The 15,220-nt window shown below is 48.0% G+C and overlaps 5 protein-coding genes across 5 annotated transcripts; 1 reads left to right on the top strand and 4 right to left on the bottom strand.

The window, feature by feature from the left end:
- Nucleotides 1–1,437: 1,437 nt before the first annotated feature.
- ASPWEDRAFT_42118 (uncharacterized protein) lies at nt 1,438–2,424 on the bottom strand. The gene is made up of 2 exons (XM_040835713.1): nt 1,772–2,424; nt 1,438–1,694 (listed from the first exon to the last, which is right to left on the bottom strand). The coding sequence occupies exons 1-2, from the start codon at nt 1,997–1,999 to the stop codon at nt 1,599–1,601; spliced, it is 324 nt and encodes a 107-aa protein (XP_040687870.1). The 5' UTR covers nt 2,000–2,424; the 3' UTR covers nt 1,438–1,598.
- Nucleotides 2,425–2,487: 63 nt separating this feature from the next.
- On the top strand, nt 2,488–5,732 carry ASPWEDRAFT_564371 (uncharacterized protein). The gene has a single exon (XM_040838287.1). The coding sequence runs from the start codon at nt 2,976–2,978 to the stop codon at nt 5,493–5,495; it is 2,520 nt and encodes an 839-aa protein (XP_040687869.1). The 5' UTR covers nt 2,488–2,975; the 3' UTR covers nt 5,496–5,732.
- A 237-nt stretch (nt 5,733–5,969) lies between these two features.
- On the bottom strand, nt 5,970–7,742 carry ASPWEDRAFT_29356 (uncharacterized protein; the record flags this gene model as incomplete). The annotated part of the gene is made up of 1 exon (XM_040833260.1): nt 5,970–7,742. The coding sequence occupies one exon, from the start codon at nt 7,740–7,742 to the stop codon at nt 5,970–5,972; it is 1,773 nt and encodes a 590-aa protein (XP_040687868.1).
- A 368-nt stretch (nt 7,743–8,110) lies between these two features.
- Nucleotides 8,111–10,367, bottom strand: sC (sulfate adenylyltransferase; the record flags this gene model as incomplete). Its single annotated transcript, XM_040837755.1, has 5 exons — nt 8,111–9,309; nt 9,364–9,509; nt 9,705–9,887; nt 10,033–10,060; nt 10,199–10,367. The coding sequence occupies 5 exons, from the start codon at nt 10,365–10,367 to the stop codon at nt 8,111–8,113; spliced, it is 1,725 nt and encodes a 574-aa protein (XP_040687867.1).
- Nucleotides 10,368–13,601: 3,234 nt separating this feature from the next.
- On the bottom strand, nt 13,602–14,584 carry met16 (phosphoadenylyl-sulfate reductase (thioredoxin); the record flags this gene model as incomplete). Its single annotated transcript, XM_040831107.1, has 2 exons — nt 13,602–14,347; nt 14,404–14,584. The coding sequence occupies 2 exons, from the start codon at nt 14,582–14,584 to the stop codon at nt 13,602–13,604; spliced, it is 927 nt and encodes a 308-aa protein (XP_040687866.1).
- Between the last annotated feature and the right edge of the window lie 636 nt (nt 14,585–15,220).

Raw genomic sequence — 15,220 nt, 5'->3', positions numbered from 1 at the left:
GTACAACTGTGCGATTTGTTTTCTCTGTTGCTGGCATTATACCCTTTATTTCAAAGTCGTCCAAGCGATTGGCTCACTTCTAGATAGATCATTACCCTCGGGATAGCATTATGCGTTTATTGAATGGATTGTAGTAGTTAAAGTGGATTTAGGTAGGTCATCAATTGCATTAATGGCCTGCTAGTGTGTATAAATATTCTCTTCATGAGAACGTTGATAGACATGTTCTTATGTATTTCTCAACCTGGCAGGTCTTTGGATCTCATTGTCTCTATCATATATCAAGAGGACGAGAGGGTATACCACATCACATGACCCATAAGATGAGTAAAAGTTGGTTCCTATTCACCTCATCAGAACTTCAACTTTATGTCTTCAGCTTCACTTGTTTCTCCAAAGAGAATAATAATGGAGGCCGAATTCAAGTACTCCAGATGTCATCAGCAAGCCGGACGACCCAGCCCCACCAAGAAGCCGCTAAACAAGAAGTCTACCATAGTAGACGAAGCACGACGATCCTCACGAGCTTGCAACATCTCAGGTTGATCGAATAGTATACGCTCAATTTAGAATGCTCTATATCTTCCTCACTGGCCATGCGATGATACAATTGATGAATGGGTAGTCGAAGAATACCAAGCAGGAAGGGTAGGCTGTAAGAAATAAGCAAATGTACCGCAAGAGAAGCCAGCAGGTATACAGCCTGAAGGTTGGAATGCATCGTATGCCACAAGCTATCTTGTTGGCTTCCATGTGTCAGAAATTTTCATCAATATCCCTGTCTGATGAGATCTTTAATTAGGGTCATTGACTTCTGTCAGGAAGCTTTGTCTTTATTCTCAATCCCCCTTTTCTGGGGTTGCAGTGATACTTTGACTTTCACTGCCAACCCTTGCAACTACAGGCAACTTGATAATAATTTAAAAATAACAGTTTATATAGGCAACATACACGGACAGACATAAGAAGATATACGCGTATATTGTCCAAATAGAAAAGAGTTGACTTTTAAAGGGGTGGGATATAAAGCACCCGAAGAACCACCAAGTGGAGTATCTGGATAGAAACAAAGACTAGATGACGAACAGAAATACCTCAATCGATGCAGTCGATGCAATTGATGCAGTTAATAATAGACTATCCGGATTCCAGAGCCAAAAATGAGAATTCATGGTCAAACTGATGGCTTCATAATAGGATCTGCTATGGACAACAGTTCCATGCTAATTGAGCAGACGGTCCTTGTTGTCTCACTATAAACCCTGTTTGTTATGATATCAGTCCCTGTTATTATATTACTATTTATTACTGCTATCTTATTATCCAATCCATCGAAGCGAGGCTGTTTAAATTGATCGCGTTATTCTAAACCTCCTAAAGTCCTGCGATTTCCTGCTAACCACAACTCCACTACTTTCCATCCTCCACCACTCTTGATTCTGATTATATCCATCAGACATTCTATCCCTCCCACCCCATCAGTGCTGGCTAATAATACAATTAAAAATAACTTTGTACTCCTCACCAACCCCATCCAATCCCATCCTGCATGGGCCATGCGGTTTCAGGTTGAAATTTCGGCCCAGCAGCGCCGCTCACTAACGAATCCACCTCGGCGCACTTTGAGACGTAGCGTCAACAGCCATCTCTTGGATGCTCTCCACTTCACTTAACGACCCTGAGATCAGTGAGTCCTATTCGCTCGTTCGCTGGTCTAGATAATAGCTGATTCACTTTGCTCCGATCTCAGTGCTAACCATGTCTCCTTCGCAGCACCGTACTCGTGACTCGACTCGCGGTACTCAACTTCCTTTCCGCAAACAATGAGAAAAAAAAAAAAAGCAAAAAGACAAAAGCATGAATAAATGAAATAAGATTGGTTGGATGGAATTCGACCATAGTAATAATCCCATGGAGTTGTGTTGTTTTTCTCTGGACTCGACCCCTCGTGGGAGCTCATCTTGGCCGTCACGGTGATGGTTACAGTTATATCCACCATGATCAGAGACTGCTACACTAGTCCTCCACGCAAATGATGCGATGGCTTTCATATTTCTGATGCTACACTACGGAGGGCACTATCAAAAACGTCCCTGCGTGCCGGGCTTTCACCAGCCTCCACCGTCCGTACTTGCTTTGGATCATACTCCACTTGGGCTTTACACTGGACCGTTCCGAAACGATTTGCGCGCTTGTTCGATGCCCGTGTTTAGCACTATGAAGCCTTTTAATATCAACATCTGAATTTTGACGCGAGAGAGCTTCGGGTTGCTGGAAAACCCTGACTCTGTTTCGTCTTTTTGTTACCCACCTCCTGACTGGTGTTGCTGTCGGGCATTCTTCTTTTCTCTTCTTCACTGCACTTCTGTGTTGTCGTTCTCTCTTTTGCTACAAGGGCTCGACGCTCTTTTTTTTTTTTTTTTTTTTTTTCGCTTTCCTTTGCCTCCCTTTTCGTAATGAATGCGTAGGTTAACGGGGGAATCGTGCGTATATGACCAGACCGGCTAACATCGCCTTTAGGGGTTGGTATTGATGGAGATCTAGCATTTCATTAAGACATCGCAGGTTTGATACTGGCGATATTGTGAACTGGGTTTCACTCCTCTCTCTTTTCCTTCTCAAACAGTTGTCGCTGAACTTGTATGTCTTCCTATCTATCAACAATGCGCTATCTGCTCATTTCAGTTCCTACCCAACAGAGGCATTGATTGCTATTTCAGCCTTCTGTCGCCCTCGTTCTTGCCAAACTGGACTCGTGAATTCCAAGCTGCTACATCTTTGCTCTCTGCTTGCAGTCTGTTTGATATTCACTGTTTGGAGTCTCAGTTCTATCCATCTTCCTTCAACTTTCATTCATTCTTTTCTCGACACTCGAGTCGAGCTGGATATTCTATTTCTACACGTCCTCGGAAATACCGAAGACAAACCCATTCAATTGATCCAATCGTTCGATCTTCGCGTCACATTCGATCACGATGCACACTGGACCAGGCTTTGGACCCGGCTCAATCGGGGAAGACCCTCAACGAAAGGGCTCTGTTCGACGAGCGAGGGAAATGATGCAGTCCGGCAGACGCCCCCCAGAAATCATCATCCCCGACCCGAATAGCTTCCCCGAAGTGCCTAGCTTGAATCTACCTAGCCCATCAAGTTCCCATGTAACCCAATGGCCGTTGCCAGATGACAGCCCTTTGCAAACCCACGGAAGACGTTTCGTTCCCAAAGGACCTCCACCTCAACGACCACCTCGCCCCGACGCTCCATCTCCATCAGTTTATTCGGAAAGAAGTGCCCCTGGTGCTGCACCCAGCCCACTCCATATTAGGCGGCCGTTCCCATCATTTTCGCAGCCTTTACAATACCAGCAACCACCACGCCGTATTATCGAGGACCCTCCCCCTTACTATAGCCCCTCGAGTCCTCCGGGCCTAACCCCACGTGTTTCCGTTACTACTGAAGAACTATTCAGACAGTCTGCCGCTTCATCTGTTGGCTCTATGCCTTCGATTCCCGATTTTCCTTTCCCTATTCAACATGGTGCAACTCAAAACTACCCACTGAGAAAGGTTGCCGGTCTTGCTCCGCCATCCGTTAACGGGCAATCTTCCAACCGCAGGTCTTCTGTCTCTCCAATCCCAGAAGAATTATCCGAAAGCCCTACCCTTTTGAAAGGATCATATGCGTCCAGCAGAGTGATTCCATCCTGGGGCTCTGCACCGGCTGAGTCGGAAATTTTTGGAGCTTACCTGGATGTCGATTCCGATGATAGCCAAGAACCTAGGCGGTCCATCCATGAGGACAATTCCGCTCTTGTTAGGCAGGCCAGCGTTGGAACCAGGGGCAAGCCGTCTTTGCGTACAATTTCAAAGCCTAATGTTTTATCCCCAGAGCCCCCACCGGAGGAACGGGCTATGAACACCAGAGCAGCTATGGCTGGAAGCGTGCTTCCCGCGCATGTCGTGAGTCAAGCTCCAAGTGGTCAGACTCAGGAAACCCAGGGACCAAGGTATTCATTTGACACATCGTCGGCTGAATCGTGTGAACATGACTTTGAAAAGGCACCGATATTTTTAGATACCCGACAGTCACACCCTATATTCAATACTCCCGCCTATGGAAATGATCTGGGAGGATTGCCCAGAGCTGCGCCCACGATGAGTGATAGAAGACCAGGAGGACGGAGGCCACCTCGCCTGGATATGAATGCTGTTCGTGACGCCGAAGCTCGAGGCAGCCTCACTAGCTTGCCTGATTTGATCCGACGGGCCACGAAGCTCGCAACAAATCTGGAACACGGCAGAACGGCAAGTAGGAATGACCTTCTTAACGGTGGCAAAGACCCAAAAGGTCCATTCGGTCATCGTCCTCGCAATTCTGGGTCGCTCCACGACATCATATCATCTTTCCCTCCCCCGAGACCGAGATCCACACAGGGACATTCATCCTGGCCCATTTTCTTCAGGAGGTCCACGCTACAGAATATAGTATCCAATGAGTCTAATAATGCACATGGGGAAAAGCCTGAGCGCCGTCAGCGACGTTGCTGTGGAATGCCCCTATGGTTGTTCATAGTTGTCTGCGTTGTGATAATTATAATCATCGCAGCAGCCGTTCTCATACCCATCTTTCTTATCGTGGTTCCTCGGGAGAACGCAAGTGACCTGTCAACATGCGAAAAGACAACGCCATGCAAGAATGGCGGTGTCAGCGTCTCGAGTGGCGATATCTGCTCTTGTGTCTGTACCAATGGATACACTGGCTCGCAATGCGCAACCGCCGGTGATGCTGGCTGCATCACTACGCAAATAAACCATGGCTCAACATCCGAGCAGGCTACTATGGGTAGTGAGCTTCCACGCTTATTCGAAGACTCACAGAACAACTTCAGCATTCCACTTGACTCGGTCACCATCATGGCGCTATTTAGCCAGAATAACGTTTCATGCACAAGTGAAAATGCGCTTGTATCGTTTAAAGGCGTTTCCAGCAGCAACAAACGCCGCTTTTTCCCCATCGCACTACCAGCCGAGCAATCGACTCTGGATCAAGCAACTTCAACTTCCACTTTAGAAGCCCCCGCACAGACTCTCGCTGCTCGAGGCTCTATGGGTATCGAGAACGGCATTGTGTTTGACAACTCAGAAACAACGAGCGTCCCTACAGCGGCCGCAACCACATCCGCAACGAAAACCACGCAGACATCCACATCCACGTTTACACCCACGCCCACTTCTACATCTACGGCTGTCTCCACTAAAGTACTCGACTTCTCGCGCATCGTCGTCCTCTACATCTTCGAGAAGACCGGCTCACTGGACGCAGCCCTGCAGGCAGAAGGGATCGTCCAGACCTACCTGACAGGGTCGTATTCAAGCTCCAACTCAGGGGAATATACCCTAAACCTCAGCCGCTCTGGGGTAGATGGCGACTTTGTTTTGGATTTTAACAAGTTTACAATTACCATGTCTAATGGGACTGCAGTAGGTGGGAACTAAGGGGAGGAAGTAAAGTAATAATTGTCCGATTTTTTTGTCATTTTATTAATCTTCTATTTGTGAGGGGTTTTTCTGGATGTGCTTTATTTTCATTATATCCTTATCCTTGTTTTATATAAAATGATTCTGGGTTTTGGGTGTGCTTCTTTTCATCTCTTTTTGGCTGGTTATTCAGATTCCCCATTCCTACTCCTGTATCTATTTCGATTTTGCATTGCTATCAAATGTATCATTTGATTTATACAGCACTCTCTGCTTAAATTTGAAGACGAATGAGAAAATGAATCATTCAGCCAGTGAGTTGTAGTAGGGGTTTGAGTTAGTGTTGTATGATGTCAACGAATCCTCGCTATAGCCTGGATCATTCTCAATAATATTGTACAATACATCCACAGAATCATCACCAAAAAATGCTATAAAAAATACCCCATAACTCCGATAAATAGTGATGTTTAAGGGGTTGAAAAAACCAGATCATACAAACAGAGAAGTACCCGGTGCGATACCATCGAGACCCGATTCACCATCGATCATCGGCCAGACTCTCTGGATACGATCATCGAGAATAATTATCTCAGCGTCCCATCTCTTACGTTCAAGAGCCTTGGCCTGAACTTGTTTTTGGCCACCGATCCAAGCCGTCTTGGCTTTCTCTATGCTCTCGAGTTCATCTTTCTCGGCCTTGGCGGATAATTGGGAGACCATTGTTCTCCAATTCTCGAAGCCCACTTTGAGGCATTCGGCGCAGCGTTGGCGGGGAGCGCGGTCTTCGGAGCCGCCTAGTTCGAGGATGGTGGCTTCGGCTGTGTCGACTGCATCGCGGGTCCAAGCGAGTCCGGTTTCCTTGGAAGAGGAGGAGAAGATGATTTCGCCAATGTATGTCATAAGTCCTGCCTCATCGCAGATGGAGCTGGCAGTGCGGGAAGGAGGATCGTTTCCAGATGGAAGGGGCGCTGGGTATTCGACTGGAGTGAGGACAGTTTTGAGGGTGGTGAAGAGGGAAGAGAAGGGGTCTTTGGCCTTGGGAGTGGACAAGAAGAGGGATGAGGCAGTGTCCGATGATGATAGAGGGAGAGAACGGCGAGCTTTCAAGACGGAAGCAAATATGGATAGAGCGGTAGGGAGATTGCCTTGTCGGGCATTGTGTACGGCAAGTGCAGTTGAAACGCGGAGTATGTTCTCGGACGGCGTAGCCTTGTTGTTGTTCTTGAGAACCCCAGTATTCACATCCACGATGCTCGCAGCATCCACGGGCGATCCAGCTGCCGCGATATCCATTGCCCACCGATACATGTCACTCGCCGTCCCTTGCAAGCCCTTGTAGTCAAGCCAATCGGCATACGCAAGAGCAGCATCAAGCTTCTGTCTTGTGTCGAACCCTTTTGTCGTCAAAATCTTCATGTAAAAGACCTCCGGGCTCTGAGAAGCAGGTTCACTGTCCTCCTCCCGCAGCACCTGCTTGTGGCCTGCTGGCATTGGCTTCGGTCTAGGATTTGACGGGCCGACAAAATGCTCAGCAGGAGCAGAGAGACGCTGCTTCCGATCCGTCAACCATCCCTCAAGGTTCTCCGCAGCCTTCGCAGCACCCATGAGAGCCTGGAAGTATCCTCGTCTCCACGGCTCGCTCTTAGCCGAAATATCAAACCCAGTCTTCCCAAGCCCCTCAACCAAAAACCCTCCATCACCCTGCTCAACAATGCCCTTTCCTTCTCCTTCGACATTTTCCAACCTCTCCAGCAATTCACGCACATACCCCGCAACCATGGGCCAATTGGCCATCAACTTTCCAATCTCCTCTGGATTCTGGAGCGCCTGCGCAGATCGCAAACACCATCGACTTTTCCACGACCACTCCGGCGGCGTCGGCCATTTATGCTCAATCTCTTCTTGATAAACACCCAGCTTGATAACCTGAAACAGAACCAGGATGGCGTAAAAGCTCAATCCGATGCGGAGACCACGCGACAGACGGCGTTTATAATGTTCCCGGCTCTCAGTCGAGATCAATCGAGCAAAGTGCTGACGAAGATGGATCGATAACGGCGGAACAGGGCGACGACCGGTCAATGGCGAGAGGAAAGGTAGCTGAGGGCGACCGAGCGGGGGAGAGATTAGATGGAGCTGTGGCTTGCTTGTGAATTGGCGAAGGTGATGATGGGATGGGTTGGAATAGCCATAGCCACCAGGTGGGCGCAGCAACCGAGTAGCTCGCGGTATTCGTCCGGTTGAATTGCGAGGGGGCAACATTTTCTCTGTTGGTGTTGATCTCGAAGGATTACAACATCATCATGCAATGGAAGCGATGAAATCCGCTTGGTTGGTAGTTTGTGAGGTTTGCATTGTTTGTCTAATTTGCCTATTTACCACGTGGTTGAAATAACCAATGGTATTTTACAAGATTCAAGTTACGAACGTTTAGAGAACAGACAATAGAGATTAAGATGAATAGAAAAGTCCAGTAATCAAATTCTTCAATCAGGGGAATCAAAGCAATACATCAAAAATCCCATACATTCTATAGACACAGGGAATCCATCATACGAATTCAATCCGCGATTCCTTCTTTATGCCACAAAATTCAATCCAAAAATATTCCCATAAGCGCCTATGCTAATCTAAGCACGGTCGAAGTAGCCCTCGCTCTCGAGCATGAGGATAATCTCGTGAACAATGCTGCGAACACTCTGCTTGGAAACGTCGACGGTGAGGTCGGCGTTGGTGGGGGCCTCGTAAGGGTCATCGACACCGGTGAAACCCTTAATCTCACCCTTGCGAGCCTTGGCGTAGATGCCGCGCTTGTCGGTCTTCTCACAGTGCTCGAGGGGAGTGTTAACGTGGACGAGGAAGAAAGAGCCACCCAGCTGGGAGACGGCCTCACGGGCGGCCTTTCGGGAGTGCTCGTAGGGGGCGATGGGGGCAGCGATAACGGCAGCACCGGCGCGGGTGAGCTCACCAGCGACGAAAGCGATGCGCTGGATGTTGGTGTGACGGTCCTCGGCGCTGAAGCCAAGCTCGGAAGAGAGCTCGTGGCGGACAGTGTCACCGAGCAGCAGAGAGACGGAACGTCCACCCTGCTGGTTCAGAGTGACCTGCAGAGCACGGGCGATAGCGTCCTTGCCAGAGTTCATGTAACCAGTAAGGAAGATGGTGAAACCCTGGGTGGCGCGAGGGGGGCTGGATTCGCGCAGGATCTTGACAACCTGGGGGTAAGAGAACCACTCGGGGATGTGGGCACCAGTGCGCAGACGGTTACGGAGCTCAGTACCGGAGATGTCAAGAGTCTTGACACCAGCGGGGACCTCGTCCTTGGGCTTGTACTCGTCGGTGTCGGGCAGGTAGGTAACCTGCTGGAACTCGACGACTTCGATACCGAGCTCGTCCTTGTACTTCTCGACGGCGTGCTGGGCATCGTAAGGGCCGTAGAACTCCTCACCCTTGGAGTTTTTACCGGGACCGGCGTGGTCACGTCCGACAATGAAGTGAGTGGCACCATGGTTCTTACGGATAATGGCGTGCCAGATGGCCTCACGGGGACCACCCATACGCATGGCCAAGGGCAAGAGACCCAGGACGGCCATACCGTTGGGGTAACTGGGGAGGAGGGCCTGGTAGGCACGGACACGGGTGAAGTGGTCAATGTCACCGGGCTTGGTGAGACCGACGACGGGGTGGATCAGGACATTAGCCTGGCGAGCGCGAGCGGCGCGGACGGTCAGCTCACGGTGAGCTCTGTGCATGGGGTTTCTGGTCTGGAAAGCGACAACTCGGTTCCAGCCGAGCTTGTCAAAGTGGATACGGAGCTCCGCGGGAGTGTCTGGATATTGTTAGCATCCTAGAAGCATTCATTTGGATCCCAGTGGTGACATACAGCGGAGGGCGACATAGTCGTAGTGGTTAAGCTTGTTGATGGCTTCGATCTTTCCACCAATGTAGAACTCCTGAACCTTGGTGTTCAGGAACTTGATGGCAGGGTGGTCAACATCACCGCCAAAGACCAGCTTGGCTTCCTTCAACCTAGATTAGGGGTGTCAACGTCAGCCTGACCCACTATATAAACCCCTGACATATTGCCCGTGACGAATCAAGCCAGCCAGATCTTGGCAAGAATATGTTCCCTTTCGGAGATAACAATTCATGGAAGATGGTCGGATATCATCGCACGTGGGGGTCGGAGATCGACATTGAGGTGGAAAAGATTTCGTAACTCACTTGTCGGGACGGTAGATGTCGTCAATAGTCAAGATGGCCAGGTTGCGGTCATCACGGAAGTCACGGAGAGTGATACGAGAACCGGCCTGGAGGTTGCCTTCGGAGATGGTTTGCTGGGAAACATCCAAGGTGATGGGCATAGAGAAAAGGTTGCCATCGGCCAGACGGACATTCTCGCAGACGCTAGCAGGAAAAAAAAGAACGTTAGTTGATACATGTCCGATTTCTTGCTTTTTCTCGTTTTTTTCTCTTTTCTTTTTCTTATATTTCTCCAGCCGAAATTATTCCCACGTAGGAAATAAAATAGACAATCGCATGTGTAACATACCTGTCGAAGTCCTTCTGGTTCATGAAACCTGCGCGGGGAGATCGGCGTTAGCAAAAGCCCCTCCTCTTAATTCCCGCGAAACACTCAGCGCAGCACGATCGTCACTATGTGAAGACGATTGCGCGGACATCCAAGCAGGAAGAAAATGATGGATAACTCAACATACCTTCCAAAGGAGAGAAACCTCCGTTCATGATCAGTTCGAGATCACACAACTGACGCTCAGTGAGGACGACAGCGGGGAGAGACTCGGCCTCCGCGGCGAGCTGGTCGTGGCGGGGAGCATCGCGGGCAATGAGGTCCTTGAGGACACCACCGTGGGGAGTGTTGGCCATTGTGAAAGATGAAACAGAAAAAACTTTTGATGGTATAAACAAGAAGTCAAAGGGAGATGGTCAAATTTATAGACCAGAGAGAGTGGGTGGGAAGGAAGAGAAGAGGAGAGGGATGGAGGGGAAGAAATAAGAAGAGAAAAGAAAAAAAAAAGACGTGATCGCTGGAGGGACCCAAGGATTACTTATTTGGTCATCCAATGCCAATACGGATACTAATATAATCGCTTTCTGCCCGTAAGAATGGCTGGAGAGTCGTCAGGCTGTGGAGCAGGTCCAAGTCTTGGTTTGCTGTCTACGTACGACGGTGATGATGATTTTCATCGCCTGCTACAGACGACACCCCGCAGAGGCTGGATAGGCACAGATTTCCTCGGGCTTGGGATTCTGATGGATTTTTCATCCGTACCATGGTTGCTCTTGACTACCTAAAATAGATAATACGACAGAGGGTCTGAACGAGATGGCGTTCATGCATCTTCGTATGGCCGTCAATATCTGAATGTCGCCATCTCTGCAGGGCCGGCAATTGCAGGCCACGAGGCAAACCGTGGAAATATCCAAATTGACCGGATCGTCCACTCCTAGAAAAGCGATGATTTTCAGGGGAGTGGAACTCCGCGGAGTGTCTGCATTTAAATCTTGCCGCGAGACTGTACAACAATATCTATCTATCTCAGGGTTCATGAACCTGTCTTGCATCCATCGCGGACATTCCCTCGCAGTTCTAGAACAGCGCATTGCCTTGTCGCAGCGGCGTTTGGGCAAATGAAACGCAGGGTGTCACGTGGTGCGGCATCACGACATCCTCCGCAACAGTTGCGTGATTTTCGGCTGGCCGGCCGGATTTAGACTTTCTTGGCACTCGTCAGTGTCTTGGCACAGGGACATTCCCTAGAAGGCTAGAAGTAAACTGTCAGTATATACTTTATTTATCAGGAGTTCAATTAAAGTGTCAAATATATCCATATAAGTTGGTTGTTATTCTATATCTTAAGAAAATGCTGATTTGGAGTAAATATTGGTAAACTGAGAGTAAACTAATGTGACAGATAGACCAGGAACAATAAGAACACGCTGATCAGCCTTGTCGGCTAAACACACCAAAGCCGCTCATTAATCCCCTATACACTAGCCATACAGCCCAAACAGTCAGGAGAACCCCAGACTCACCCCTTCATCGCCCATTTCCGAGTCAGGCAAGGCTACAAAACAAACGTCTGTCCCCTCATACCCCTGCTAGGAGATGGGATCTTCATTGGATTGCGTACGATGCCTCGACGGAGCGTTTATCATTTGCATTGAAACAGCATGGGGGGTATCTGATCTGCCATGCGGTGGTCCTTTGCTACTGATTACAATTTGGTAATATCTATCCCTTCTTCAAAAGAACACATATACCACTTCATTTGTACATGTGTCTAAGTACTGATATTGAGATGCGATATACCTGAGACAGACAGAACATGACCCTTTCAAGTATGACGTATCACGCATAGATAGAAACAGTAGCTCTGTTTCACATATTGATCGAACTTTGATAACGACTGCTACATTTTTAGAGTCAAAATATTGACGTGACATTCTCCATCACTTACTACCATAATATATGACTTCAAAATAACATTGAAATAGAGGTTATGGAGTTTGTAGAGGTTGCTATGGAGTGATAGACTTCGTGGTTCTAATGGGACTGAGGCTGACACGAGGGAAGAGGTCATAATGCAGATATAGAGAATCCATACAGGACAGGTACTACAAACAAGTCAGATGTTCAGTGTAACTATCTTAAACACATTCCATGGGATCAAATAACTATGCATGTGTGCTTTATCCTTTTTGAATTCCCACCCTCCCCATGATCGATGCATGGCTTAGGGCTACCTACGATCTAAATTAGAGCAGCCAGCTCGATAGAATGAATTCTTGGGAATCATTAGAAATCATACTCTATACAATAGAGCGATAGCAATAGACCCAGAGCAAAAATCAAAAATCCGAAGCCCAACCGAACGAGGACAGAATTAGCGATAAGATCGACATAGATAAGATTGATAAGATTACGTGCATTAGTCGATCTAGTCTTCAGGGTTTGTTAGCCTCTGCTTTTCCATCCAGGCAGTTTTACAACTTTTTTTTTAATGATATTCAATCATTGCATATACATGACAAAATCAGATGCTGAGGTTTACTACTCGATATTATGCTGTGGTCAATATTTATTAGATCTCTATTAAACAACTGAGCAAATACTTTGCCAGATATATATGCGTTAAAAAAAATAAGTGCGATGCTTTCAAAATGCATACATCGACTATAATCGAAATGTATATTATTTAAATTATTAAAAATATTATAATGAACTTAAATGGAAATATCATAACAACGTGGTGGTTAACTATGCCTTTGCCAAGTAAGATAACTATTTCCATCAATGCCGATGCCGATGTCGGCATTCCGAATGCGGCCTATCGACTGCTACAGAACAGCCATGCTAGAACTCAGGCGACTTTCATCAACAAAACACCACATTACTGTGAATTAATGCTTGAATTTACGAATCCAGATAAGCAGTCTGTGCCTATCGACTATTCTTGGACCCTGTCAGCATAGGTGGATCACTAGAGGGGAAGAGGCCAAGAGCTTAGCTTCAGGGTTCACTCAGCAGTGGGGGCTGAGGGTGTGTCACTAAGAATAAAGTGATACTATTACGACATAATTTTATTGTCATCTCATACAATCTGTTAATCTATTTAGCTACTCTATGAAAGAATTTGGACAATAATCCTGTCTTAGAGGGCGATTACCTAGGGCTGACGTTGTCTGCCCGAAGCCCCCACATATCGAGAATTAACCTTGAATCTAAGAAGCGAACACACAGTGACATCCTAAGCGTCATGGAAACGATGGAGTAAAAAATGTATGGTTATTTTGTCTATCATGCTAATCATTATTCAAAAACATATACCAATGTTTTTTTTTTTGATCGAAACTTTTTGCCAATTCCCTATATACAACAATCCCCTTTTGTTTGGGGTTGGAATTGGCGTGAAAAGTAATCTTCTTTGAACCATTATAATCCGCTGTCGTAACCCGAAATCCTCCCAAGTATTGTGCCCGCATGAGTAAAAAAGAAACAAAAGTGATATCAAGCTGGTGTAAAACTCCGCTGAATGTGGTAACCCCGATCAAAAACGCCGCATAGAATGCATATCAACATTATGAAGAAGCCTTGGCTCATTGAGCAGTCGTGAGTTGATTCTGCAAGGCAGATGTGAGGGCTTCCTCCTGTCTCTTGCGTTCCAAGTCCATGAGGTATTGGGCGTATTTCGATCGAGGGTTGTGAATTCCACACTCAGTCTTGGCCTGACCCTTCCAGCGACCAGATCGCTCATCTTCGTTCTCCTTGACAGGCTGGGTGGAGTGGTAGTCGCCAATGCTCTTGTAGCCACGGTCCAACAACACGTTGTATGGCACATCGTTTTCCTTGACGTACTGCTTGACTTGGTCAAAGGTCCAGTTGGCCAAGGGGTTAATCTTGATGAGGCCGGCTTCGTCGACCTCGATGACGTCGAGGTCACCACGCTTGCCACCCTGGCTACGGCGGCGTCCAGTGAGGACGGCATGGACGTTGAGTTCCCGGTAGGCACGCTGGGCAGGCTCGACCTTGGCGACCCAGTCGTAGAATTGGTCGTCGGTTTCCCAGAGACGGGCACCGTACTTCTTGGCGAATTCCTCCTCAGACTCGACACCGGCAGGCTTGTAGACATGAACGTTGTTCAAAGGGTACCTCTTGCGGACCCGGTCAACAAGGTCCAAGGTCTCACGGAAGTGGTGGAGGGTGTCGAGGAAGACGAGATCCACCATCTGTGGCCGGGGCACATCAAGCTTGGACAGCATGTCAAGGGTCACGAGACCTGTGAGACCAAAGGCAGTGGTCTGGAAGAGATGAGGAAGCGAAGTGATACACCATCTCAGGACATCTACAAGGGAGTTAGTCATGGACTTTACCCAGGAATAGCGGGGCAGGCTAGCTGACCTTGAGGCTCGAGGAACTGCAACTGTCTGTTGAGGAACTGCAAGTGAGGCTTGGTGAAGACAATCTCAGGCAAGTAGTCATCACTGGAACCGCCACTGACATAGCCAGAGTCGGTGTTGGCGTTTCTAGAGTCGATCCCCTCCGAGTCAGAGGGGTAGTTGAGGGGCATCTTCGCAGGCATCTTGACTGATGCTTTAACTCCAGAGTAATCAATAGAAAAGGTAGTCAGACCCAAGTGTGGAAGATTAAGAGGACTAAAGAGACTTGAAGATACAAGGTAAGGTAAGATTTGGGACTAAGGAGGCAAACTGGAGAGAAAGAAGCAATGATGTAGGAGAGATCGAGGAGATCAATGGCAAGCCTGGTATAAAAAGAAAAGAAGGACAGGGGCAATCACGACATCATTCGGCTATGAATTCCTGCTGCTGCCCTCGTCCATCAAACCCCCCCATTCTGCCGCTCTCGATCACGACATTGCCTGTCACCGCCTGCGACTTCGGGGCTTCCTGCTGAAAAATTCAATTCCCTCATGTCCTGGGGAAATCACGCAATACCTGCGCTTTGGGTCTTCGTAGTCCGCCCGAATGGCATTAGTCATGCGGCTTTCCCGGGAATGGGCTGATAAATCCATTTAATCCCTCCCCCTCGAAGGAATAAGAAGATGCGCGAAAGAACAATCATCCGGATGAGGAGTTATGATCGGTGATAAGACCGGGTGTTCGGAGCATGCATAGTCAGATAGCAATAATGCTTCCCAGCTTTGTCCGTGGGATGATCCAACTTGGATTATTATTCCTTGAGGGGTTAGCAGTCCATC

The sequence above is a fragment of the Aspergillus wentii genome (genome assembly GCF_001890725.1).
Source record: "Aspergillus wentii DTO 134E9 unplaced genomic scaffold ASPWEscaffold_5, whole genome shotgun sequence".
In the NCBI taxonomy this organism is placed as follows: domain Eukaryota; kingdom Fungi; phylum Ascomycota; class Eurotiomycetes; order Eurotiales; family Aspergillaceae; genus Aspergillus; species Aspergillus wentii.
This window is presented reverse-complemented; position numbering and strand designations above follow the sequence as displayed.

Bases quoted from the DNA above. Each gene is read 5' to 3' on its own strand.
- ASPWEDRAFT_42118 (XM_040835713.1), bottom strand. From the start codon at position 1,999: ATGGTGGATATAACTGTAACCATCACCGTGACGGCCAAGATGAGCTCC. The intron at 1,695-1,771 runs GCGAAGGAGACA...ACGAGCGAATAG, and splicing joins CGAGTCACGAGTACGGTGCT to GACTCACTGATCTCAGGGTC.
- ASPWEDRAFT_564371 (XM_040838287.1), top strand. From the start codon at position 2,976: ATGCACACTGGACCAGGCTTTGGACCCGGCTCAATCGGGGAAGACCCT.